Raw genomic sequence first — 27,686 nt, forward strand, 5'->3', positions numbered from 1 at the left:
TTGCCTTATTCCCCCCAGGAGTAACTGGGCCCAGGGCAGCTGCCCCGTTTGCCCCTCCTTAAAGACAGCCCTGAGGGTAAGAAAGAACAAGGTGAAAACCTGTACTGGAATTTGACACAGAATTAAATGCCTTTGAGACAGTGAGCGTGCCCCACTCTGAGATCAGGAGGCCTCTCTCACCTATTTACTCCCTACTTCAGCAGGATTTACATAACTCATCGCCATCCTTTACAACACAATAGCAGGTAGCCAAACATGATCACCTAGCCCCTCGGAATTGGGATTTTATATACTGACCACCTCTATTAGCCTCAACAGATGCAAGGCCGTTTATAAGACGCTCAGCTCTATTGCAGACCTATTACCCTAATGTTAACAAGCTCTGCTGGAGATGTCAGTCCAGACCAGGTACCTTGGAGCATGTTTGGTGGGTTTATGACTATTATACATGACCTCCTCCAGCACATATTTAACTGTCAGCTAGAACTCAAATCCTCCCAGACTCTCTTGGGTTGGCCAATGGTTTCCAATGAACCTCGAACATTATTATATTATCTGTTAATGGTTAACATAGGTGTAAGCACTGCATATAGGGTCTGCATACTTACCTTGACAATTTCTTAGCAAATACCTAGTTCTCATTCACTCTTTCTAGCATCTATCATTTTTACACATAATCCATTTGCTCTGCCAACCTGCAATCTGTTCACTCTCCCACTTCATCTCTTGTTTGTACAATGTCTCCAAGACCTCGCCATTCTGGTGAAATTGTATTTTGTGCCTGGCTATACATTTTCCCTCTGTCTAGGTTAACAAAAAGTACATTGTAAAAAATAATCAGTTAATAAAGAATTTTTTTTTTTGTTGTATGTATTTATTTTTTTTTGTATTCAAAGCAGCTGAACTTGAGGTTATCTGGCCAGGGGCACCGTGAGAAAGATGAAGTGATGGTGGCGAATATTCTAGAGGAAAAGCTACAAGGCTGAAAGATGTGGAATAGAGGCAGATTGTATAAATGACAGGGGATCCGTGATTAACTGGTCTCAGGTGCTACTCCACGAACCCGGTTGAGAGGTTGATCTTCTTTTTCACTGCATATTCACCCACAGAGCCACAAGGGCGGCAATAACGGTGACAAAGGACATCCTTGCAGATACAGCCGAGTTACAAAGGTCAGAGTGGCAGCAGTAAGTTTTCACTTCATTAACAGAAAAATCACAGATTTGTTGAGGGACGCACATTTTGGCATGTACTAGGGAAAAAAATGATTACTACGATCATTATTTATAAACTGCCAACTTATTACACAACGTTTTACAATATTAAGGGAGACACTGATCTGAATGTAATTTACAAACAAAATAATACAGAAAGAAATTATATTTAACGTAGATACATTGAAGCATCCATTAAGAGAGGATTTTTTTTTTCTCTTACGTTACTGTCCCTTTAAACGTAGGACATGGCACTTAATTTCAATACCCTAATCGTTTTGTTGTTGGCTGTGCATTTGTATCTTTTTAAAGTTTTGAAATGTATGTAACTTGCAGAGAAAGTAGAAAGTGGTTCATTTTTATTTAAAGTAGCATACATAGCGCAGTAACTCAGGCTGAAATGAATAACCATCAATATTTTTTTATAATTAAATAATATTATTAATAAAAAATAAAGCTATAAAAAGGTGGAAAGCTTATGTGCCAGAATTTTATTAGATGGGAAAAGACTAGACTCCAGCCCAAGGTTATATATTACGACTCATTCCACGTTCATTGAAATTATTCCCTACTGAAATCAGTCTTATACAATACCCTAAGGCCAACCCTAAACCGGAACGTCTTGTAATCACATTGCGACAAAATTCAACATATTACATAAAGCTACATTTATAACTTCCTTATCTGCTCCATTAACCCCCCAGGCATGTGTATACGCCATAAAACCGTGCACCAATAGCAGGACTGTGCTGTATAAATAACTCTGAATACGGATTAAAGGGGCGCTGTCCCAGATTATAAAACTGGAGGTGTTATTTCTCTCCCAGTCTTACAGGGAGAACAGTGAATTGATACCATAATTAAACCCAGGGCTTCATCCCCTATCAGCACCTCCAGTAACGCACCTGTCTAGTGTATATGGAATATGCACAAAAAAGGGATGTGATTATTTATGGCCCCTAGACAATTACTGTATACAGTCCTGTGTCCAACCTTTTCTCCTCTTGCAATCAGACCCTCTCTGTGTAGATTACTGCGTGCAAATCCCTAATTTGTTTTGCAAACTGAAGACAGGATATTACATCAAGATAATTGGTGCATAATTCCAAAAAACAGTCCTTCTTATTACATTTAGGCAACTCAATTAGATGCCTTCCGGGATCGTATTAGATGTTTTATCTGCTATTTGTAACCTTTACAGATTTTACTGACGTGATATTGGCCTACAGATAATACATGCTAAGGTTATCTAGGGACGGTCGGCAGCTTTAAGATAGTTCAGTTGGTTAACACACCAGTTGATATATTTGCTCAATCTCCATTAGCCAATGAAAACTTCCAACTGATCTACAAAGTAGTTTTTTCTCCTGTATAACAGTGAGCAGATGCTCACTGTGTACAGGGAATCTCGCCCTGTCTAAGATAAGCCAAGTCTAGGCCAGAAATGTTTAATTGAAGAATTATCTTCCAGAATAGAAAGAGAAAATTCTACTCAATCCAAAGTTAAAAATGCATAACATGGATAAAGTAAAATAAAATAATATTTTTTTTTCTTTTTCCATAGGTCCGTAGCAAACATAAGGCCCGTCCTGGCTTAGTCAGACTGGTTTTCCACACTTAATAAAACGATAGGTAATAATGGGATTAATAGCAGTAGAAAGAGGGAAGTGCTCATGCCATTGTACAGAACACTGGTGAGACCTCACTTGGAGTATTGTATGCAGTACTGGAGACCGTATCTTCAGAAGGATATTGATACCTTAGAGAGAGTTCAAAGAAGGGCTACTAAACTGGTTCATGGATTGCAGGATAAAACTTACCAGGAAAGGTTAAAGGATCTTAACATGTATAGCTTGGAGGAAAGACGAGACAGGGGGGATATGATAGAAACATTTAAATACATAAAGGGAATCAACACAGTAAAGGAGGAGACTATATTTAAAAGAAGAAAAACTACCACAACCAGAGGACATAGTCTTAAATTAGAGGGACAAAGGCTTAAAAATCATATCAGGAAGTATTACTTTACTGAGAGGGTAGTGGATGCATGGAATAGCCTTCCAGCTGAAGTGGTAGAGGTTAACACAGTAAAGGAGTTTAAGCATGCGTGGGATAGGCATAAGGCTATCCTAACTATAAGATAATGCCAGGGACTAATGAAAGTATTTAGAAAATTGGGCAGACTAGATGGGCCGAATGGTTCTTATCTGCCGTCACATTCTATGTTTCTATGTTTCTATAATAGAAGCAGCTATTGATACAGCTTCATTAAAATGTTTTTAAATTCAGCTGTGCTACATGTTAATACAGCCAGTATGGGGCAGAAACTGGTACAAAAACTGAGATATCACATAATGGAAAAGAGACCACTATTTCATAAGTGCCTCCCTGGATTGATGGGCAAACATACATGGGCAATTCCTGAATCACTTATTGTTACGACATTGCTACTTACAACCATTTGTAACCGTTTTCCCGCAGGCCTGTCCAGCGAAGCATGTGGTTATTGTGCATTCATCTTCAACACAAGCATAACATCTCAAAGAATTACCTGGAAGAGGAAACAGCCATAATTCATAGGGAGAAGGGAAATACCCACTACCCCCACCCATAGCACTATATCATGTACGCACAGCACCCAAACCCCCTAATACACTGCTATGCCACGTATACACATCCCAAAATCCTCATCACACACACTGCTATGCCATGAATACACAGCAAAGCTAGCCTCCCCATCACACATACTGCTGTACCATGTATACACAGCACAGCCAGCCTCCCCATCACACACACTGCTATACCATGTATACACAGCATAGCCAGCCTCCCAATCACACGCTGCTATACCATGTATACACAGACAAGCCTCATAGAAACATAGAATGTGACGGCAGATAAGAATCATTCGGCCCATCTAGTCTGCCCAATTTTCTAAATACTTTCATTAGTCCCTGGCCTTATCTTATAGCCTCCCCATCACACACTGCTATACCACGTATACAGAGCACAGCCAGCCTCCCCATCACACACACTGCTATACCATGTATACACAGCACAGCCAGCCTCCCCATCACACACTGCTATACCATGTACCAAGTATACACAGCCAGACTCCCCATCACACACTGCTATACCATGTATACACAGCACAGCCAGCCTCCCCATCACACGCTGCTATACCATGTATACACAGCACAGACAGCCTCCCCATTACACACGCTGCTATACCATGTATACACAGCACAGCCAGCCTCCCCATCACACACACTGCTATACCATGTATACACAGCACAGCCAGCCTCCCCATCACACACACTGCTATACCATGTATACACAGCACAGCCCGCCTTCCCATCACACACTGGTATACCATGTATACACAGCACAGCCAGCCTCCCCATCACACACACTGCTATACCATGTATACACAGCACAGCCAGCTTCCCCATCACACACACTGCTATACCATGTATACACAGCACAGCCAGCCTCCCCATTACACACTGCTATACCATGTATACATAGCACAGCCAGCCTCCCCATCACACACACTGCTATACCATATAAACACAGCACAGCCAGCCTCCCCATCACACACACTACTATACCATGTATACACAGCACAGCCAGCCTCCCCATCACACACACTGCTATACCATATATACACAGCACAGCCAGCCTCCCCATTACACACTGCTATACCATGTATACAAAGCACAGCCAGCCTCCCCATCACACACACTGCTATACCATATAAACACAGCACAGCCAGCCTCCCCATCACACACACTGCTATACCATATAAACACAGCACAGCCAGCCTCCCCATCACACACCCTGCTATACCATATAAACACAGCACAGCCAGCCTCCCCATCACACACACTGCTATACCATATAAACACAGCACAGCCAGCCTCCCCATCACACACTGCTATACCATGTATACACAGCACAGCCAGCCTCCCATCACACACAGTGCTATACCATGTATACACAGCACAGCCAGCCTCCCCATCACACAAACTGCTATACCATGTATACACAGCACAGCCAGCCTTACCATCACACACACTGCTATACCATGTATACACAGCACAGCCAGCCTCCCCATCACACACTGCTATACCATGTATACACAGCACAACCAGCCTCCCCATCACACACTGCTATACCATGTATACACAGCACAGCCAGCCTCCCCATCACACACACTGCTATACCATGTATACACAGCCAGCCTCCCCATCACACACACTGCTATACCATATATACACAGCACAGCCAGCCTCCCCATCACACACACAGCTATACCATGTATACACAGCACAGCCAGCCTCCCCATCACACACACTGCTATACCATGTATACACAGCACAGCCAGCCTCCCCATCACACACACTGCTATACCATGTATACACAGCACAGCCAGCCTCCCCATCACACACATTGCTATACCATGTATACACAGCACAGCCAGCCTCCCCATTACACACTGCTATACCATGTATACACAGCACAGCCAGCCTCCCCATCACACACACTGCTATACCATATAAACACAGCACAGCCAGCCTCCCCATCACACACTGCTATACCATGTATACACAGCACAGCCAGCCTCCCATCACACACACTGCTATACCATGTATACACAGCACAGCCAGCCTTACCATCACACACTGCTATACCATGTATACACAGCACAGCCAGCCTCCCCATCCCACACACTACTATACCATGTATACACAGCACAGCCAGCCTCCCCATCACACACTGCTATACCATGTATACACAGCACAGCCAACCTCCCCATCACACACTACTATACCACAGCACAGCCAGCCTCCCCATCACACACTGCTATACCATGTATATACAGCACAGCCAGCCTCCCCATCACACACTGACTGCTATACCACAGCACAACCAGCCTTCTCATCGCACACTGCTATACCATGTATACACAGCACAGCCAGCCTCCCCATCACACACACTGCTATACCATGTTTACACAGCACAGCCAGCCTCCCCATCACACACACTGCTATACCATGTATATACAGCACAGCTAGGCTCCCCATCACACACTGCTATACCATGTATACACAGCACAGCCAGCCTCCCCATCACACACTGCTATACCATGTATACACAGCACAGCCAGCCTCCCCATCACACACTGCTATACCATGTATATACAGCACAGCCAGCCTCCCCATCACACACTGACTGCTATACCACAGCACAACCAGCCTTCTCATCGCACACTGCTATACCATGTATACACAGCACAACCAGCCTTCCCATCACACACTGCTATACCATGTATACACAGCACAGCCAGCCTCCCCATCACACACACTGCTATACCATGTTTACACAGCACAGCCAGCCTCCCCATCACACACACTGCTATACCATGTATATACAGCACAGCTAGGCTCCCCATCACACACTGCTATACCATGTATACACAGCACAGCCAGACTCCTCATCACACACTGCTATACCATGTATACACAGCACAGCCAGCCTCCCCATCACACAAACTGCTATACCATGTATTCACAGCACAGCCAGCCTCCCCATCACACACTGCTATACCACAGCACAGCCAGCCTCCCCATCACACACACTGCTATACCATGTATATACAGCACAGCCAGCCTCCCCATCACACACTGACTGCTATACCACAGCACAGCCAGCCTCCCCATCACACACTGCTATACCATGTATATACAGCACAGCCAGCCTCCCCATCACACACACTGCTATACCATGTATACACAGCCAGCCTCCCCATCACACACACTGCTATACCATGTATACACAGCACAGCCAGCCTCCCCATCACACACACTGCTATACCATGTATACACAGCACAGCCAGCCTCCCCATCACACACACTGCTATACCATGTATACACAGCACAGCCAGCCTCCCCATCACACACTGCTATACCATGTATACACAGCACAACCAGCCTCCCCATCACACACTGCTATACCATGTATACACAGCACAGCCAGCCTCCCCATCACACACACTGCTATACCATGTATACACAGCCAGCCTCCCCATCACACACACTGCTATACCATGTATACACAGCACAGCCAGCCTCCCCATCACACACACTGCTATACCATGTATACACAGCACAGCCAGCCTCCCCATCACACACACTGCTATACCATGTATACACAGCACAGCCAGCCTCCCCATCACACACACTGCTATACCATATATACACAGCACAGCCAGCCTCCCCATCACACACACTGCTATACCATGTATACACAGCACAGCCAGCCTCCCCATCACACACTGCTATACCATGTATACACAGCACAGCCAGCCTCCCCATCACACACACTGCTATACCATGTATACACAGCCAGCCTTCCCATCACACACACTGCTATACCATATATACACAGCACAGCCAGCCTCCCCATCACACACACTGCTATACCATGTATACACAGCACAGCCAGCCTCCCCATCACACACACTGCTATACCATGTATACACAGCACAGCCAGCCTCCCCATCACACACACTGCTATACCATATATACACAGCACAGCCAGCCTCCCCATCACACACATTGCTATACCATGTATACACAGCACATCCAGCCTCCCCATTACACACTGCTATACCATGTATACACAGCACAGCCAGCCTCCCCATCACACACACTGCTATACCATATAAACACAGCACAGCCAGCCTCGCCATCACACACTGCTATGCCATGTATACACAGCACAGCCAGCCTCCCCATCACACACACTGCTATACCATGTATACACAGCACAGCCAACCTCCCCATCACACACAGTGCTATACCATGTACACACAGCACAGCCAGCCTCCCCATCACACACAGTGCTATACCATGTATACACAGCACAACCAGCCTCCCCATTACACACTACTATACTATGTATACACAACACAGCCAGCCTCCCACCACACACTGCTATACGATGTATACACAGCACAGCCAGCCTCCCCATCACACACACTGCTATACCATGTATACACAGCACAGCCAGCCTCCCCATCACACACTGCTATACCATGTATACACAGCACAGCCAGCCTCCCAATCACACACTGCTATACCATATAAACACAGCACAGCCAGCCTCCCCATCACACACTGCTATACCATGTATACACAGCACAGCTAGGCTCCCCATCACACACTGCTATACCATGTATACACAGCACAGCCAGCCTCCCCATCACACGCTGCTATACCATGTATACACAGCACAGACAGCCTCCCCATTACACACGCTGCTATACCATGTATACACAGCACAGCCAGCCTCCCCATCACACACACTGCTATACCATGTATACACAGCACAGCCAGCCTCCCCATCACACACACTGCTATACCATGTATACACAGCACAGCCCGCCTTCCCATCACACACTGGTATACCATGTATACACAGCACAGCCAGCCTCCCCATCACACACACTGCTATACCATGTATACACAGCACAGCCAGCTTCCCCATCACACACACTGCTATACCATGTATACACAGCACAGCCAGCCTCCCCATCACACACACTGCTATACCATATATACACAGCACAGCCAGCCTCCCCATTACACACTGCTATACCATGTATACATAGCACAGCCAGCCTCCCCATCACACACACTGCTATACCATATAAACACAGCACAGCCAGCCTCCCCATCACACACACTACTATACCATGTATACACAGCACAGCCAGCCTCCCCATCACACACACTGCTATACCATATATACACAGCACAGCCAGCCTCCCCATTACACACTGCTATACCATGTATACAAAGCACAGCCAGCCTCCCCATCACACACACTGCTATACCATATAAACACAGCACAGCCAGCCTCCCCATCACACACACTGCTATACCATATAAACACAGCACAGCCAGCCTCCCCATCACACACCCTGCTATACCATATAAACACAGCACAGCCAGCCTCCCCATCACACACACTGCTATACCATATAAACACAGCACAGCCAGCCTCCCCATCACACACTGCTATACCATGTATACACAGCACAGCCAGCCTCCCATCACACACAGTGCTATACCATGTATACACAGCACAGCCAGCCTCCCCATCACACAAACTGCTATACCATGTATACACAGCACAGCCAGCCTTACCATCACACACACTGCTATACCATGTATACACAGCACAGCCAGCCTCCCCATCACACACACTGCTATACCATATATACACAGCACAGCCAGCCTCCCCATTACACACTGCTATACCATGTATACATAGCACAGCCAGCCTCCCCATCACACACACTGCTATACCATATAAACACAGCACAGCCAGCCTCCCCATCACACACACTACTATACCATGTATACACAGCACAGCCAGCCTCCCCATCACACACACTGCTATACCATATATACACAGCACAGCCAGCCTCCCCATTACACACTGCTATACCATGTATACAAAGCACAGCCAGCCTCCCCATCACACACACTGCTATACCATATAAACACAGCACAGCCAGCCTCCCCATCACACACACTGCTATACCATATAAACACAGCACAGCCAGCCTCCCCATCACACACCCTGCTATACCATATAAACACAGCACAGCCAGCCTCCCCATCACACACACTGCTATACCATATAAACACAGCACAGCCAGCCTCCCCATCACACACTGCTATACCATGTATACACAGCACAGCCAGCCTCCCATCACACACAGTGCTATACCATGTATACACAGCACAGCCAGCCTCCCCATCACACAAACTGCTATACCATGTATACACAGCACAGCCAGCCTTACCATCACACACACTGCTATACCATGTATACACAGCACAGCCAGCCTCCCCATCACACACTGCTATACCATGTATACACAGGACAACCAGCCTCCCCATCACACACTGCTATACCATGTATACACAGCACAGCCAGCCTCCCCATCACACACACTGCTATACCATGTATACACAGCCAGCCTCCCCATCACACACACTGCTATACCATATATACACAGCACAGCCAGCCTCCCCATCACACACACAGCTATACCATGTATACACAGCACAGCCAGCCTCCCCATCACACACACTGCTATACCATGTATACACAGCACAGCCAGCCTCCCCATCACACACACTGCTATACCATGTATACACAGCACAGCCAGCCTCCCCATCACACACATTGCTATACCATGTATACACAGCACAGCCAGCCTCCCCATTACACACTGCTATACCATGTATACACAGCACAGCCAGCCTCCCCATCACACACACTGCTATACCATATAAACACAGCACAGCCAGCCTCCCCATCACACACTGCTATACCATGTATACACAGCACAGCCAGCCTCCCATCACGCACACTGCTATACCATGTATACACAGCACAGCCAGCCTTACCATCACACACTGCTATACCATGTATACACAGCACAGCCAGCCTCCCCATCCCACACACTACTATACCATGTATACACAGCACAGCCAGCCTCCCCATCACACACTGCTATACCATGTATACACAGCACAGCCAACCTCCCCATCACACACTACTATACCACAGCACAGCCAGCCTCCCCATCACACACAGCTATACCATGTATATACAGCACAGCCAGCCTCCCCATCACACACTGACTGCTATACCACAGCACAACCAGCCTTCTCATCGCACACTGCTATACCATGTATACACAGCACAGCCAGCCTCCCCATCACACACACTGCTATACCATGTTTACACAGCACAGCCAGCCTCCCCATCACACACACTGCTATACCATGTATATACAGCACAGCTAGGCTCCCCATCACACACTGCTATACCATGTATACACAGCACAGCCAGCCTCCCCATCACACACTGCTATACCATGTATACACAGCACAGCCAGCCTCCCCATCACACACTGCTATACCATGTATATACAGCACAGCCAGCCTCCCCATCACACACTGACTGCTATACCACAGCACAACCAGCCTTCTCATCGCACACTGCTATACCATGTATACACAGCACAACCAGCCTTCCCATCACACACTGCTATACCATGTATACACAGCACAGCCAGCCTCCCCATCACACACACTGCTATACCATGTTTACACAGCACAGCCAGCCTCCCCATCACACACACTGCTATACCATGTATATACAGCACAGCTAGGCTCCCCATCACACACTGCTATACCATGTATACACAGCACAGCCAGACTCCCCATCACACACTGCTATACCATGTATACACAGCACAGCCAGCCTCCCCATCACACAAACTGCTATACCATGTATTCACAGCACAGCCAGCCTCCCCATCACACACTGCTATACCACAGCACAGCCAGCCTCCCCATCACACACTGCTATACCATGTATATACAGCACAGCCAGCCTCCCCATCACACACTGACTGCTATACCACAGCACAGCCAGCCTCCCCATCACACACTGCTATACCATGTATATACAGCACAGCCAGCCTCCCCATCACACACTGCTATACCATGTATACACAGCACAGCCAGCCTCCCCATCACACACTGCTATACCATGTATATACAGCACAGCCAGCCTCCCCATCACACACTGACTGCTATACCACAGCACAACCAGCCTTCTCATCGCACACTGCTATACCATGTATACACAGCACAACCAGCCTTCCCATCACACACTGCTATACCATGTATACACAGCACAGCCAGCCTCCCCATCACACACACTGCTATACCATGTTTACACAGCACAGCCAGCCTCCCCATCACACACACTGCTATACCATGTATATACAGCACAGCTAGGCTCCCCATCACACACTGCTATACCATGTATACACAGCACAGCCAGACTCCCCATCACACACTGCTATACCATGTATACACAGCACAGCCAGCCTCCCCATCACACAAACTGCTATACCATGTATTCACAGCACAGCCAGCCTCCCCATCACACACTGCTATACCACAGCACAGCCAGCCTCCCCATCACACACTGCTATACCATGTATATACAGCACAGCCAGCCTCCCCATCACACACTGACTGCTATACCACAGCACAGCCAGCCTCCCCATCACACACTGCTATACCATGTATATACAGCACAGCCAGCCTCCCCATCACACACACTGCTATACCATGTATACACAGCACAGCCAGCCTCCCCATCACACACACTGCTATACCATGTATACACAGCACAGCCAGCCTCCCCATCACACACTGCTATACCATGTATACACAGCACAACCAGCCTCCCCATCACACACTGCTATACCATGTATACACAGCACAGCCAGCCTCCCCATCACACACACTGCTATACCATGTATACACAGCCAGCCTCCCCATCACACACACTGCTATACCATGTATACACAGCACAGCCAGCCTCCCCATCACACACACTGCTATACCATGTATACACAGCACAGCCAGCCTCCCCATCACACACACTGCTATACCATGTATACACAGCACAGCCAGCCTCCCCATCACACACACTGCTATACCATATATACACAGCACAGCCAGCCTCCCCATCACACACACTGCTATACCATGTATACACAGCACAGCCAGCCTCCCCATCACACACTGCTATACCATGTATACACAGCACAGCCAGCCTCCCCATCACACACACTGCTATACCATGTATACACAGCCAGCCTTCCCATCACACACACTGCTATACCATATATACACAGCACAGCCAGCCTCCCCATCACACACACTGCTATACCATGTATACACAGCACAGCCAGCCTCCCCATCACACACACTGCTATACCATGTATACACAGCACAGCCAGCCTCCCCATCACACACACTGCTATACCATATATACACAGCACAGCCAGCCTCCCCATCACACACATTGCTATACCATGTATACACAGCACATCCAGCCTCCCCATTACACACTGCTATACCATGTATACACAGCACAGCCAGCCTCCCCATCACACACACTGCTATACCATATAAACACAGCACAGCCAGCCTCGCCATCACACACTGCTATGCCATGTATACACAGCACAGCCAGCCTCCCCATCACACACACTGCTATACCATGTATACACAGCACAGCCAACCTCCCCATCACACACAGTGCTATACCATGTACACACAGCACAGCCAGCCTCCCCATCACACACAGTGCTATACCATGTATACACAGCACAACCAGCCTCCCCATTACACACTACTATACTATGTATACACAACACAGCCAGCCTCCCACCACACACTGCTATACGATGTATACACAGCACAGCCAGCCTCCCCATCACACACACTGCTATACCATGTATACACAGCACAGCCAGCCTCCCCATCACACACTGCTATACCATGTATACACAGCACAGCCAGCCTCCCAATCACACACTGCTATACCATGTATACACATCACAGCCACCCTCCCCATCACACACACTGCTATACCATATAAACACAGCACAGCCAGCCTCCCCATCACACACTGCTATACCATGTATACACAGCACAGCTAGGCTCCCCATCACACACTGCTATACCATGTATACACAGCACAGCCAGCCTCCCCATCACACACTGCTATACCATATATACACAGCACAGCCAGCCTCCCCATCACACACTGCTATACCATGTATACACAGCACAGCCTGCCTCCCCATCACACACACTGCTATACCATGTATACACAGCACAGCCTGCCTCCCCATCACACACACTGCTATACCATGTATACACAGCACAGCCACCCTCCCCATCACACACTGCTATACCATGTATACACAGCACAGCCAGCCTCCCCATCACACACTGCTATACCATGTATACACAGCACAGCCAGCCTCCCCATCACACATACTGCTATACCATGTATAGACAGGACAGCCTGCCTCCAGCACCGAGTGTTCTAGAACTTTGTTGAATCAATATGTTCTTACAAATACCTTATTGGGTAACATACTGATCACACGAAGATTTCTTACCAATCTGGCAGCTCAATAAGATGAAAAAAATGTTTGTTAAACCGTTCATCTTCTTGTCTGTGCTTCTGTCTTTTCAGATGTTATTAGTTGTAAAAAATTTTCCCAGCTTGTGTCATACACCAAGATGTTCTCAATCTGACGAGCCCACTCCCACTTGTGACAACGACTGCTTATCATCAAGTCCATGAACATATTACACAACTCCGGTCCAAAACCCCATGACAATAATAAACAACTGTAGTTCACTGCAGTCCTCCTGCCAGCTTTATTAACTCTTCACCAGGAAAGTCACGTATACACGTCCCAACTTAAATTTACTTGTAAAACAAACTTTAGTTTATAAAATCTCACTTCGCTACATGTAATCTCCAGCGATGATTGGCAGATGGTACTAGAAGACATTTCGCTAGATTGTATCTTGACTTTCATATGACAATTCAGAAACTGTGAAATAAGACATGGGATACTGTATGCTGGCTATTCATTTTCATACCCTATTTTTATATAAAGGATAAATGAATAGATAAAATAAATGTAAAAAAATTGTGTAAAGACCTAATAGATAGTTACTTTTACAAAAGCTTTGTTAACATCTGTTTTCATTTTCTATTTATTTTATTTCCTGTTACTGTGTTACCTTGTAACAGTACTTCAATTTTATTGTAAGAGCAAAAAGCCATAAAGGCACCTCATGCTCATGTCTTTAAAAACAAAAGAAAAAAACAACTAAATAAAGCGTTAAAATAAAAAAATGGTGTAAACACACAGAGTTCTAACACAATAAAATGCAGTTTTATCGTACATATAAGTGCTAACTATGCATCCCATATTTCAAATAAAGGGTATGCCAATATTGATGCAAAAAAAAAGTTATTGGTAACAACGGGGTTAAGATTTCTAATGGGGACCCGTTATCATCTCTGGATTTTACATAGTTCAATAAAACAACGCAGTTCGGTTAGCTCGCCGAATTTAAATATTATTAACCTGGTAAAATCTATGTTAGATCAGGTACACTCACAGATTTAGTTTTTTTGTGTTTTGGGCATATTTCTAAAACTAAATTAAGCAAGTATGGGGTGATATTAGCAATTGACACGTTATGAGAAGCAAGTTTTAGTGTAGTGTTAGTGTTTGAATGCAGGGATGCATGTACATATACATGTACAACTGCCACACACATACTAACACAGACACTAACAAACACAAAGATATCCACATATACATACACATGCACACACTGACAAACACATAGATACCCACACAAGTCATAATTTACTCATTTGTAGCCACCCTCCTATTTCCATACCTTTTGGGTGCAGTAGTGTGACTTCCCTGGATTCAAGTAGGATCGCGCTGCAGGAGGTTCTGGCTGGGGCTTATGGGAGTCTGTGGTTGACCTGGCTTTCCCGGCTCTCTCCTCTTTTCTTTAGTGGCTCATGTGCAGTCTCCCTCCCGAGACAGTGCACCGCAGCCAAACTGTCAGTCTGACAGGTCTCCAATTGCGCTGTTAAAGGGCCTAATACATAGCTCACCCAATGGCCATACCCCAGCTTACTGGCCCCTTTGGCTGCACCGCCAGCACAGGGCCCCTCTGAGATATGTGATTCGCCCAGGGCCGGTCGCAATCACACTTGAGGGAGCTGCAAGTATTCCGGGAAAGCGACAATGTTTTCTCTAACCGGGACTTTCACACAGATGCTCTGGAACTATTTTGGGCTTCATCCATGTGTGCGGTCGGTCTTAACTTTATCCTGTTGGCGATTGAACAATTCCGTATGGATGGCGCTATTTGGCCTACTTGGAGGCTCGGACAAGAGCTATCTAGGGATATATGACATGTGGGGGGTTTCAACTGTATTATGTGTGTTTTACGTTTTTACAATTATGTTAGACACTCTGTATCCGGGAGATAATTAGTTTAGCGGTCAGCAACTCAATTATCTCCCAAACACAGAGGTGTCGGGGTGGGCTCATGTTTCTTTGAATGGAGACCCAATGCTGGTGTCTGTGTATATAAGCCTGTGGTTCGGACAATAAAGAAGTCATTGTTTTAACCCACACAAAGTGTCGTCTAGTGCTTGAGGAGAAGGCTGGAATTATAGCACCTTTAGAGAAAAGGTGATTAGAGCTATAACACTGCCCTGTTCCAGGAAGGAAAAACTCCAGGAGCACTGCAGTCAATCCACGGCGACTGGGGCAGAAGCGCTTAATGTTTCCCGATCCTGGCGAGGTACCAAGCCGGGGTACAGGCAGCTCCGCTACACTTCCATTATTGCATAGTGTGTTTAATCTAGAATTTCTTATCTCCTGCTCTGTTACATAACACAGTAAGAGAGTCTCTTACTGTGAGAAGAAATAATTAACTAAAGCAGCGCTTTAAATATGCAAACTCAATTTCAAATTTAAGGTCAAAATAGCCGAGCTGGAAAAAAAATCTCTGAATCAGCGATGCTCTCAGTTCTACTACTTTGGCCTTAAATTTCAAATTCACTTTGAATTAACCCTGAATTCTCACTTTAGTAAATCATTTTGCTGGTGTCTCTGTAAAGCAACGTTATTCACACATAAACAGTTATTTTAGTCATTGGCAGTTTATTTGTGAATATTTTATAGTGTTAGGAAAAGGCATGAGAAATGTAAACACTCGTCTTGCTAAACCATTTCATCTGCTCTGTTTAAAGGGTCCAACAAAAATGAACATGTTTATTTAATTTTTTGTTGCTGGGGTGAAGAACGAGATAAAACAAATATTAAAATTATATCCCTAAATGGAAAACCATGATAATGGATGGTTGAATACAGAGCAGTCAGCACTATTATAGGGAAAGATTCAACATGGTAAAAAAAAAAAAAAAAACATTTTGGCTAAAATATAGATCTCTGGCTGTTGTAGAAAAGCAACTCCGTTATGGCTGGCTTAGAATCATGATAGTTATAGTTCTAAACTCGAGATCTAACTTTTGGCTATCTTATTTGATAAAAATCTACAGCCCACATTGTTGTTACTTCCACGTTCTACAGATGACCTTCCCACAAAATGTCTAATTTGACTTTTAGAAAAGATGCCTTTGGGGGGCGTGGTCTTACAGCTGACCTGAATGGCCACTTGAGCTGAGAGCTTCCACTCATCCACTGCAATAAAGCACCTGCCAACGGCATTGCCTCCTGCTTTATGCACAGAAAAAAATGCAATCAGCGCACAATGACCTCCGGAGCAAAACTGACCCAAAAAAAGAGATGTTGTAACGGACCGTTTCAGCATATGAGGGGTTAAAATCCGTTTAGGCGATAATCCCCTTTTCTCTGAAAGGCACAGCTACTGCAGAACATCAGAACTCACGAACTGGATATAGGTGAATAAGGTAGCACTCCAGCTGGAACCTCACAAATAGCTGCTAGCAGATGAATAGGAAAAGCAGACATCAGCTTACACTCCTAGCAGTCAAATCTCCAACAGCATACAGTGAATCCCCCCAAGAACGAGACAAGGCTCCGTGTTGAAGGTCAAGCAGTGGTCGCTAGAATCCCCATACTAAGTTAAGTATAACTACCGAACGGCCGGTCGTTCGGTAGTTTCCGTGCGTATTTCTGGATGTCTGGAGGTCTTAGCGGTATTCGCCTGTTTGTGCTTCCGATTTCAGTTCCATGCGTTCACAGGCAAACACCGCTGTTCGCACGCAAGATGGCCGCGAACACGTGGAAAAGTCCCGAAATGGCGGCCACCTATTCAGAGCACAAAGAATTCGCATGAAATCATGCGAACGGCTGTATTCTCCAGTAATGTGATTCTTATGCAATATATTCGCCTAAATCTCCTGGCTGTTAGGTTATATTAGTAGTCCAAACCTACAGCATAGATAAAGGGAAAAAGACAGTCTAATACAAGTCCATATGCCTGAATACAGGGTTTACAGTGCAATATAGTCCAGGACCATAGTCGCAGGGAAGGAGGCAGGCAAGCAGGCCTCTCCAGGACAAAGTGGCGAAGGGCACTTCGTCACACATCTCCCCTTTGGGGGGAAGACTAACCAGGCACCTGACCTTCTGTCGGTCAGTGCCTCCGTTAGTCGATCCACCAACCCACAATAAACAGATGTCCGAGTGGCCCCCCCACAACATCAAAGTACAGGAACAGCCCACCCACAACACACAGTCACTGCACCTGGGTATTTGGCTGTGGTAATGAGGCCACATGCCGAGGGTACTTGAAGGGCAGAGGCCAACTGCACTCTGCCCAGATGCCAGCTCTTCTGCTGGGGTAGCCTGCAGGACATCAGGCTCTGGACCAGGGACAAAGGTAGGGCAGAGGCCGACTGCACTCTGCCCAGCTGCCAGCTCTTCGGCTGGGGTAGCCTGCGGGACATCCGGCTCTGGACCAGGGACAAAGGTAGGGCAGAGGCCGACTGCGCTCTGTCCAGCTGCCAGCTCTTCCGCTGGGGTACTGAGACCATAATCCGGCTCAGTAGTTAAGGGAACCTGGACGTCAGGAGGGGTTAGCATCGCCTCCGTTAACCCTGGTGCCACGCTAGGAGTTAGCTGGGGAGGGGAATTTGTACTTACCCCCTTCTCTGGGTGTCCCGGTGAGGGTAGTTGGGGATCTGGAAAGGCTGTCCAGCATCCCTGTAGGTCAGGCACAGAGACCACGGTCCCATCTGCGCCGTCTGGAGGATTGGTGTCTCCCCTTGTTGGGGAAAGCTGCCGCTGGGGAGAGGGGGTGCTGTGCTCCTTTCCTGGAAACACAGGCTGCCGCTGGAGAGGGAGACCGCCTGTCTCCACTCCCTTACCATGGTCCTGTTGCTGTAGAGAGGGACCAACTGTCTCTGCTCTCTGTAGGACACACTGCTGCTGGGGGGGAAGGACGGCACCTTCGGCCCCCTGGGGTACACACTGCCGCTGGGGAGGGAGACCGCCTGTCTCCGCTCCCTTACCATGGTCCTGTTGCTGTAGAGAGGGACCAACTGTCTCTGCTCTCTGTAGGACATACTGCTGCTGGGGGGGAAGTACGGCACCTCCGGCCCCCTGGGGTACACACTGCCGCTGGAGAGGGAGACCGCCTGTCTCCACTCCCTTACCATGGTCCTGTTGCTGTAGAGAGGGACCAACTGTCTCTGCTCTCTGTAGGACACACGGCTGCTGGGGGGAAAGGACGACCCCTTCGGCCCCCTGTAACTCACGCTGTTGTTGGGGCGCAGGGACGGAATACTTTGCCCTCACTGCCCGATATTCTGCTTCCATCTGCAGATACTCCGCCAGTTCTCTCCTTATTCTTGGTACCATTTCCTCGGTTAGAAGGGACCCGTAGACATCCCACCGCTGCCACCAATTGTAACGGACCGTTTCAGCATATGAGGGGTTAAAATCCGTTTAGGCGATAATCCCCTTTTCTCTGAAAGGCACAGCTACTGCAGAACATCAGAACTCACGAACTGGATATAGGTGAATAAGGTAGCACTCCAGCTGGAACCTCACAAATAGCTGCTAGCAGATGAATAGGAAAAGCAGACATCAGCTTACACTCCTAGCAGTCAAATCTCCAACAGCATACAGTGAATCCCCCCAAGAACGAGACAAGGCTCCGTGTTGAAGGTCAAGCAGTGGTCGCTAGAATCCCCATACTAAGTTAAGTATAACTACCGAACGGCCGGTCGTTCGGTAGTTTCCGTGCGTATTTCTGGATGTCTGGAGGTCTTAGCGGTATTCGCCTGTTTGTGCTTCCGATTTCAGTTCCATGCGTTCACAGGCAAACACCGCTGTTCGCACGCAAGATGGCCGCGAACACGTGGAAAAGTCCCGAAATGGCGGCCACCTATTCAGAGCACAAAGAATTCGCATGAAATCATGCGAACGGCTGTATTCTCCAGTAATGTGATTCTTATGCAATATATTCGCCTAAATCTCCTGGCTGTTAGGTTATATTAGTAGTCCAAACCTACAGCATAGATAAAGGGAAAAAGACAGTCTAATACAAGTCCATATGCCTGAATACAGGGTTTACAGTGCAATATAGTCCAGGACCATAGTCGCAGGGAAGGAGGCAGGCAAGCAGGCCTCTCCAGGACAAAGTGGCGAAGGGCACTTTGTCACAGATGTGACGGCAGAGATACAAACCTTTCTGTAGCAGACTTATTCACAGCCACGCGCACCCCACAGGCCTCAAAGATGGCCGCCGTCAAAGCCTGTGCGGCTCCATCTGCCTAACATCAATTGCTGACAGTGAGCCACTAGACTTCCAGATAAGAAGTCTGCTAGATGTTCGGAATTACCTAGCGAGGAAAATTGCCAAAAGATCACAAGAGCTGAAGGCTGAAATACAAACCCTGGGCCAGTGCACTTCCAACCTAGAGAATAGGGTGGAAGAGGTAGTGAAGGCCCATAACGAGGTCATCACCCACTCACAGGCCACTGCACAGCGAGTCACTGACCTAGAAATGATAGTAGAAGACCTGGCTAATAGGTCCAGACGCAACAACATACGAGTGCGGGGACTACCAAAATCTCCCAACGAAGGCTCCCTGGTGGAGAACATGGGACACTATTTCCAGCACTTACTACCAGAAATACCCAACAACAAGTGGGTCATTGATCGAGCACACAGGGCACTATGCGCCCAAAGAGCAGAGGGAACTGTATGCCAAGATGTCATAATACGGTTTCATCTATTCCACCAAAGAGGCAATAATGAAATATGGCAGAGAGAACGAGCTTTACTACCAGGGTGCCCACTCCCTCTTCCAGGACATGTCCCCAATGACTCTACCTGTCTCGGATCTCCTGCAACAACATAGCATTCGCTACACATGGGGACACCCTTTTAAACTAGTAGCCTTCAATGCCTGAAAGACTTTCACACTACTGCCAGGAACAGACCTGTGACCATTCCTCACCAGTCTCGGAATCACCCCAGCACCAGACTTTGCTTTGCCAAGGGTGCACGGTTCCTCCCTCATCACCCTCCCACGAGATTGGTACAGAGCCGGAGAGACCTAAGGAGTGAAAGGCAACATATATCCAGTCCGAAGAATCATCTTTCAAGGACATTGATAAGCCTGTTTCTGCGACAGGAAAACGCTTCCTATCACTGTTGCCAATACTTTGCATGCCAAATAGTGGTATACTTACTGCTTAAGAGTGGTATGGGGGGACCCCAAACATAGTTCTTAGGCCACACGGCACCCCACTTATGTATATACTGGGTGCCCCTGGGGTCACATACCGGGGAGTACCGGGGTTGAGGCGGAGAGAGCCACCTGCAATCATGCTAGGGAAGGGGGGGAATATTGATAGGGTTTACCACCCCGTGTAACACAGAGGGCTCATGGCAGGGGACCAGTTGGCCTCACACTACAGGAGATGGGTGAAAGGCAGCCAGACTCAGGATACCCCTTTAACACTGCATATAATTTACTCCGCACTGGTACTTTCACCATAGGGGCAGGGAAAGCTACTTTTACTAAACTAACAGTCGGAGGCCTAGCCACGATGAGACAGTTCTCCTCCTCCCCAATTGTCGCCATACAAGGGGAGACCTCACCGGGTACAAGCCGCTAAATATTTAAATATTGTGTTTTATATATTAAAGTATTATTTGGTCATTTGTTTGTGCCAATTATCTTTTTTATAGACACATAATTTCTATTTTACCCTGGCTTTTTATTGTTATTTTTATCTTTTTTTACTGGTTTTATAAAAAACCTTGAATACCCCTGGAAGTTTCCTGTACTCAAAGAAATCCTTAGGTGGGGATCAATCCACCCAAGCTGTCATCAAAGAGCAGTGTGCCTGCTCTTATTTTGTAAGTACAAAAAAATTTTTTTATTCTTATTCATATTGCCACACAGTGAGCACTATTGGCTGTTTCTTCTTTTTATTCCGAGAATCGAAAACCACTCACGGAGAGGAACCTGCCTTATATCCCATAAGCGGGGATTAAACCGCTGTACGCACTTCACTCCAGAGCTGGATATTAGCTCTGGTAAATGTGAGTTTTATACTATTTCTTTTCACACCTATACCTGAATTTTACGTACTACACCATTGGTTGTTCCTTGTTCCTTTTTATCTTTCATATCAAGTGATACCACTATACAAGTAGAAGACCTCAACATCCAAGGACACTTGTAAGGACACAATAGCTGGACTATTTCTCTCCTTTTTTGTTTAACCATTGGATTTTATATTTGTGCGCAGCCTTTTTTATTGTATTTATTTATCTTATTTCAAAGGGTTTGAGGGATTCCCTTTTTTTAAGGTTGCTGCCAAAAGTTATCTAGCGCTGTCTTATTCTTTTTATTTATTATCACAAGCCGCTACCCTCGCTCTTAAGGGTGCCGGAATCACAGGGAGCGCAAGGCGGGCCACGACCCAACATGGACGACACAAATGTCAAGAAACAATTAGGATGTTGATGCATTAAAGGTGTACACCCGGACGTACAGTGGAATGGGGCTAAGTGATGCCACCCTAGAGTGAGAACGATATGTTATCCCTAGGGTGGACATCCACCACCACTTCACTCTGGCAGAAAGTAAGACCAGACAACAATGTTATAATGAGTTCTGTTTATTGTTTTCAATGTTGTGTTTTACCAGCTGATCCAAAAGGCAATACACAGAGATGGGGACTACCCCTACTACACCCAGGTCTCTGACACCATATATCCCACAGCAAGGCCTACACATGTCCAAGTATGGCACTAAAGCTTATATCACTCAATATTATGGGCCTAAACACCCCAACTAAACATAGGCTCCTACACAGGGATTTAAAGGCTAAAAAGGCAGACATAGCTCTGGTTCAGGAAACACACCTCCCCAGGTCGGCCACAGTAAGGTTGACAGACAAGGCATACACTACAGTCTATTAAGCGAGAATGCTGCGCAAACGTGCAGGAGTGGCCATATTTGTCCACAAGCTCTGCCCCCTAACAATATCCCACAGCCATATACACCCGTAGGGGCGATACCTGGCAATTACGGGCACCCTATATACAACACAAAAATATGCATCATCAATGTATATGCCCCTAATGAGCCAGATGCCTCGTTCTGGTCGTCTTTAGAAACATTAACTACATTTAGTGGCAGAGGAGTACTCATCATGGGGGGAGACTGCGGTACCGAACCCGGCACTAGACCGGAGCACCAAACCAGGGACTGTCAGGTCACAGGGCAAGGGAGGACAGGCATCTACTCAACTACTTAACAAGCACAGGCCTAGTAGACGCATGGAGACTACACCACCCTAGCACCAAGGACTGCACTTTCTACTCCACACCACACTTACTCTCGAATCAATAACATTTTCTTAAACGGCATGGGCATGCATAAGGTCATGAGATAAATAACATGATCATGCAGATATAATGTTTACACTCGGCAAAATGTAATACAGCTCAAACTGGTCATGGAAACTAAACACCAACCTGTTGAAGGATGAGGACATGCTCACCTAAACCGAAGAAGCAATCACCGCCTATTTTACACAAAATGAGCGCCCCAACATGAATCTCATGGATTGGGCAACCCATAAGACAGTTATTAGGGGCCACCTGATAAAATGAGAAACCTATAAAAAAAAACTATAAACCCAGAAAAAAAGGTGAGCTATAAATTAAAGTGCATATTCAAGAAAATAAGGCTGTCATTTAGCAGCATTACATATATAATACAAAAGTGCAATATGCAACCCCACTCACATAAAGTGACAAAGTGTATGCTGGCAATCAACATATAAGTGTAAAATATTTGTTTATAAAAGTGCAATCTGCAAATCACTCAAAGTGCATAGATAAATTACAACTTACACTAGCAACATCGCTGAGGTAAAATACAGCTCCAAATGAGGAACATAGAAAGAAACAAAAAAAAACATATATAATAAAATATTGTAAGATAAAAGTAGAAAACAATGCAGGAAAAACAGGAAATTAACTCACAAACATAGAGCAGATAAGTCTGCTCTACTTGTAAAGGCCCAAAACATAGACCTCCTCTGCAGCCGATGTAGATAGGTAATAGAGAAGATTTATGACAAACTTACCGTAATTTTCTTTTCCTGGCTATTTCTCATGGCAGCATCACATATGGGTAGCTCCTCCTTTAGCAGTCACAGGAATTAATTAGATTAATTAATTAGACTGATAGGTATAAAGAGACCCCTTCTCCCCTTAGACCACAGTAGAATTATAAAGCTGAAAAATAAAAGAATAGGCTGGAACCCTGATGCTGCCATGAGAAATAGCCAGGAAAAGAAAATTACAGTAAGTTTGTTATAGATTTTCTCTATTCCTGGCTAATCATGGCAGCATTACATATCGGTAATACCCAAGCTTACAGAAATATAGGGTGGGACTAAATGAACCGAGAAAAAGAAACAAAACAGACTCTCATGCTGCAAAGAAATTTAATATCAATGGGATAAAGAAACTGTAGACAGAAAACTCTTCCCCAAGGAGGTCGAAGGAGAGGCCACGTCCAGTTTGTAGTGTTTTTGAACGTCATCGGGGAAGACCAGGTGGCTGCCCTGCAAATATCATCATATGGAACCTCTTCCCAAGTAGCCCATGAAGTTGACAATGCTCTGGTAGAACGTGTTCTTATCTTCATTGGAGGAGACTGATCTTTAGAGGTATACGCTTTCCTGATTATTAGCGAAATCCAAGTTTCAATGTAGATAAAGAGGACGCCTCACCTCTCCTAGCTCCTAAAGGTAGAATGAAGAGCTGGTCAGTCTTTCTGTATGACTTAGAACGAAAAAAAGGTTTTGGTCTCAGACACACCCTATCCTGATAGATCTGTTGGCATGAAGACATGGTAGAAAAGGCTTTAATCTCCGAAATTCTTCTTGCGTAATAGCCATCAAAAATAAAGTTTTGTAAGTAAGAGGGTAGTATTCAAATTTTCAAGGGGAACGAACAGATCGTCAGGTAGTTGAGAACCAGAGGAAGGTCCCAAGGAGAGGTACCGGATCTGGAAGGAGATCTCCACCTGAACGCTGCCTCGAAGAATCTGGAGATCAAAGAATCCGAATTGCATAATGCCGCAAGAGCCGAGGACTGAACTCTAAGAGTGCTGAGGCTAAGGTCTTTTTCCACACCTTCTTGGAGGAAATCCAAGATCTGATTATTGCGAGGAGGATGCAAGAAGATAACATTCTTGGCCGAAGCCACTCTCTAAATATATCCCAGATCCCATGGTAGCACGAGGAAGTAGAAGCCTTTTTAGACTACAAAAGGTTATTGACCACTGCTTCCGAAAGACCTAATTGTCGAAGTCTTTCCTTTACAAAACCGATACCCCCAACTTGAGGCATTCCGGATGAGGATGGGAGATTGGCATACCCCAGATCGAATGACCAAGGAAGAGAGAGAGCACCCTGGACCATCGCTTGATTGTCTGGATGGAGAGAGAAGTAATTCTCCACCTGACAATTCTGGTAAGTCACCATCAGGTCGATCTGGGGTATGCCCCACCAATGGGCAATCCATGAGAAGACTGCTGTGTGAAGTCTCTATTCTCCTGACAGAATTTCTGTTCTGCTGAGGAAGTCCGCAGTAACGTTCTCTGAACCCGGTAGATAGATTGCCTTCAGACCTTGGAGACTGTTCATGGCCACCTGCAACAATGGAGCTAGTTTCTTCAAGAGCAATCTGCTTCTTGTGCCTCCTTGGTTGTTCACATACGAGGCCACCGCTTGGTTGTCTGTTATGATTAGGACCCAAGATTTTTCGATCATCGGAAGGAATACCAAGATAGCTTTTGACATGCTCTTAGTTCTCTTAAATTTAAGTGTAGGCGACTCTCTTCTCGGGTCCACTTCCTTTGTTTCCATGTGGAATTGAAGTGGGCACCCCATCCAAAGGAACTGGTATCTGCTGTAATAATGTTCCAAGAAGGTTCCTCCAACGGGAAGCCTTTCGCCAAATTCATCTTGCCCTTCCACCAGTTTAACCCTTTTCTTACCAGCAGGGGCAGAGTTATCCTTTGCTCCCAACACGTTTACACTCTGTCGAATTGGAGGAGGAAGCAATTCTGAACAGGACGAAACTTCCAGTGGGCCCATTTTTTACAGCCCAATTGTTGATGTCAAAGAACCAAAGAGTCTCCTGATGTCTCTCACTGAGGCAGTCTCGAGACCTTGTAGTTTTTTTATTTTTGTCTCGGATCTTTATGGCCCTCTCTGGAGATAGAAACACATGGGCTGAGATAGTGTTTATCACTGCTCCGAGGAATATGATCTTTTGCGAAGGAATTAGGGAGCTTTCTCTACGTTCAGAAGCCTGTGGTCTCGAAGAATGTTCATTGTCATGCAATGGAATATTTTGATACCTTTCACCCTTATGAAAGCTATCAAAGTGACAAGAACTTTTGAGAATGTTCTTGGTGCTAAGCTGAGGCCCAATGGATGTCCCCGGAATTGAAAGTGCTTTTACAGAGCCCAGAATCTGAGAAAATTTTACATGATCGCAATTTATAGGGATTGGTAGTAGGCGTCCTTCAAAACTATAGAGGTCATCCATTCTCCTCTTTTGACACTTTTTAAGATGGTCTGTAAGGATTCCATTTTGAATGTTCTTGCATCGAGCATAGAGTTCACTTCTTTTAAGTTCAGGATGAGACGCCACTTTCCTTGGGGTTTTGGAGCCAATAACACTGTGGAGTAAACACCTTGGAACCATTCCTCTCTTGAAACTTCTTCTATCACCCTTTGTACCAGAAGAGTAGAAATGCAGTTCCAAAGGTCCGTGCATGCGTGGAACTGCCGTTTTTCACCGGCACTATTTCACCCTGTGGGTTCTGAGTTTCTGTCTGCATGCTGCATCGGCTGTTAACTTCTTCTATCACCTTTTGTACCAGAAGAGTAGAAATGCAGTTCCTCATGGCCCTTCGTTTGATGCCTGTCGACACCTTCGATTTCCAGAAGAGAGCAGATTATGGGAAAGAGGAAAACTCCATCCTGTAACCTTCTTTTATGATGGATTTGACCCAGACATCTGTGATATATACGTCCCACACTGGGTAAAAGAGCCTCAGTCTTCCTCCCACAATCCCCGAATGGGCCTGAAGACCTTCAGAAGTTCTTCCCAGGGTTTCTAGTTCCTCCCTTATTGGTCGATGAATGGGAGATGCTTTTCCAAGAGGAATTTCTAGAATATTCCCTTCCAGGTTTATAGCTTCTGCTGTCCCGAAAGGACCGATCCTTGAAGCGTTAAGTCTTCCAGCAAGAGGAAAAAGTATTTCTGCTAACTTGAGGCAAAAAAAGCTTTATTGCAATCTGCAGCCTTTTGTATGGCATCCTCCAGAATCTTATCTTTGTGTCCCTGATCGAAGAATGTACTGGGAAAGTTGGTCTATTAGGCTTTAGGTCCTCAAAGAATCTGTCAGCCTCTC

The 27,686-nt window shown here is 46.1% G+C and overlaps 1 protein-coding gene across 1 annotated transcript; it reads right to left on the reverse strand.

The window, feature by feature from the left end:
• Positions 1 to 902: 902 nt before the first annotated feature.
• On the reverse strand, positions 903 to 14,427 carry LOC134572451 (CD59 glycoprotein-like). Its single transcript, XM_063431430.1, has 3 exons — positions 14,296 to 14,427; positions 3,670 to 3,765; positions 903 to 1,252 (listed from the first exon to the last, which is right to left on the reverse strand). The coding sequence occupies exons 1-3, from the start codon at positions 14,342 to 14,344 to the stop codon at positions 1,089 to 1,091; spliced, it is 309 nt and encodes a 102-aa protein (XP_063287500.1). The 5' UTR covers positions 14,345 to 14,427; the 3' UTR covers positions 903 to 1,088.
• Between the last annotated feature and the right edge of the window lie 13,259 nt (positions 14,428 to 27,686).

The sequence above is a fragment of the Pelobates fuscus genome, chromosome 9 (genome assembly GCF_036172605.1).
Source record: "Pelobates fuscus isolate aPelFus1 chromosome 9, aPelFus1.pri, whole genome shotgun sequence".
Lineage (NCBI taxonomy): Eukaryota > Metazoa > Chordata > Amphibia > Anura > Pelobatidae > Pelobates > Pelobates fuscus.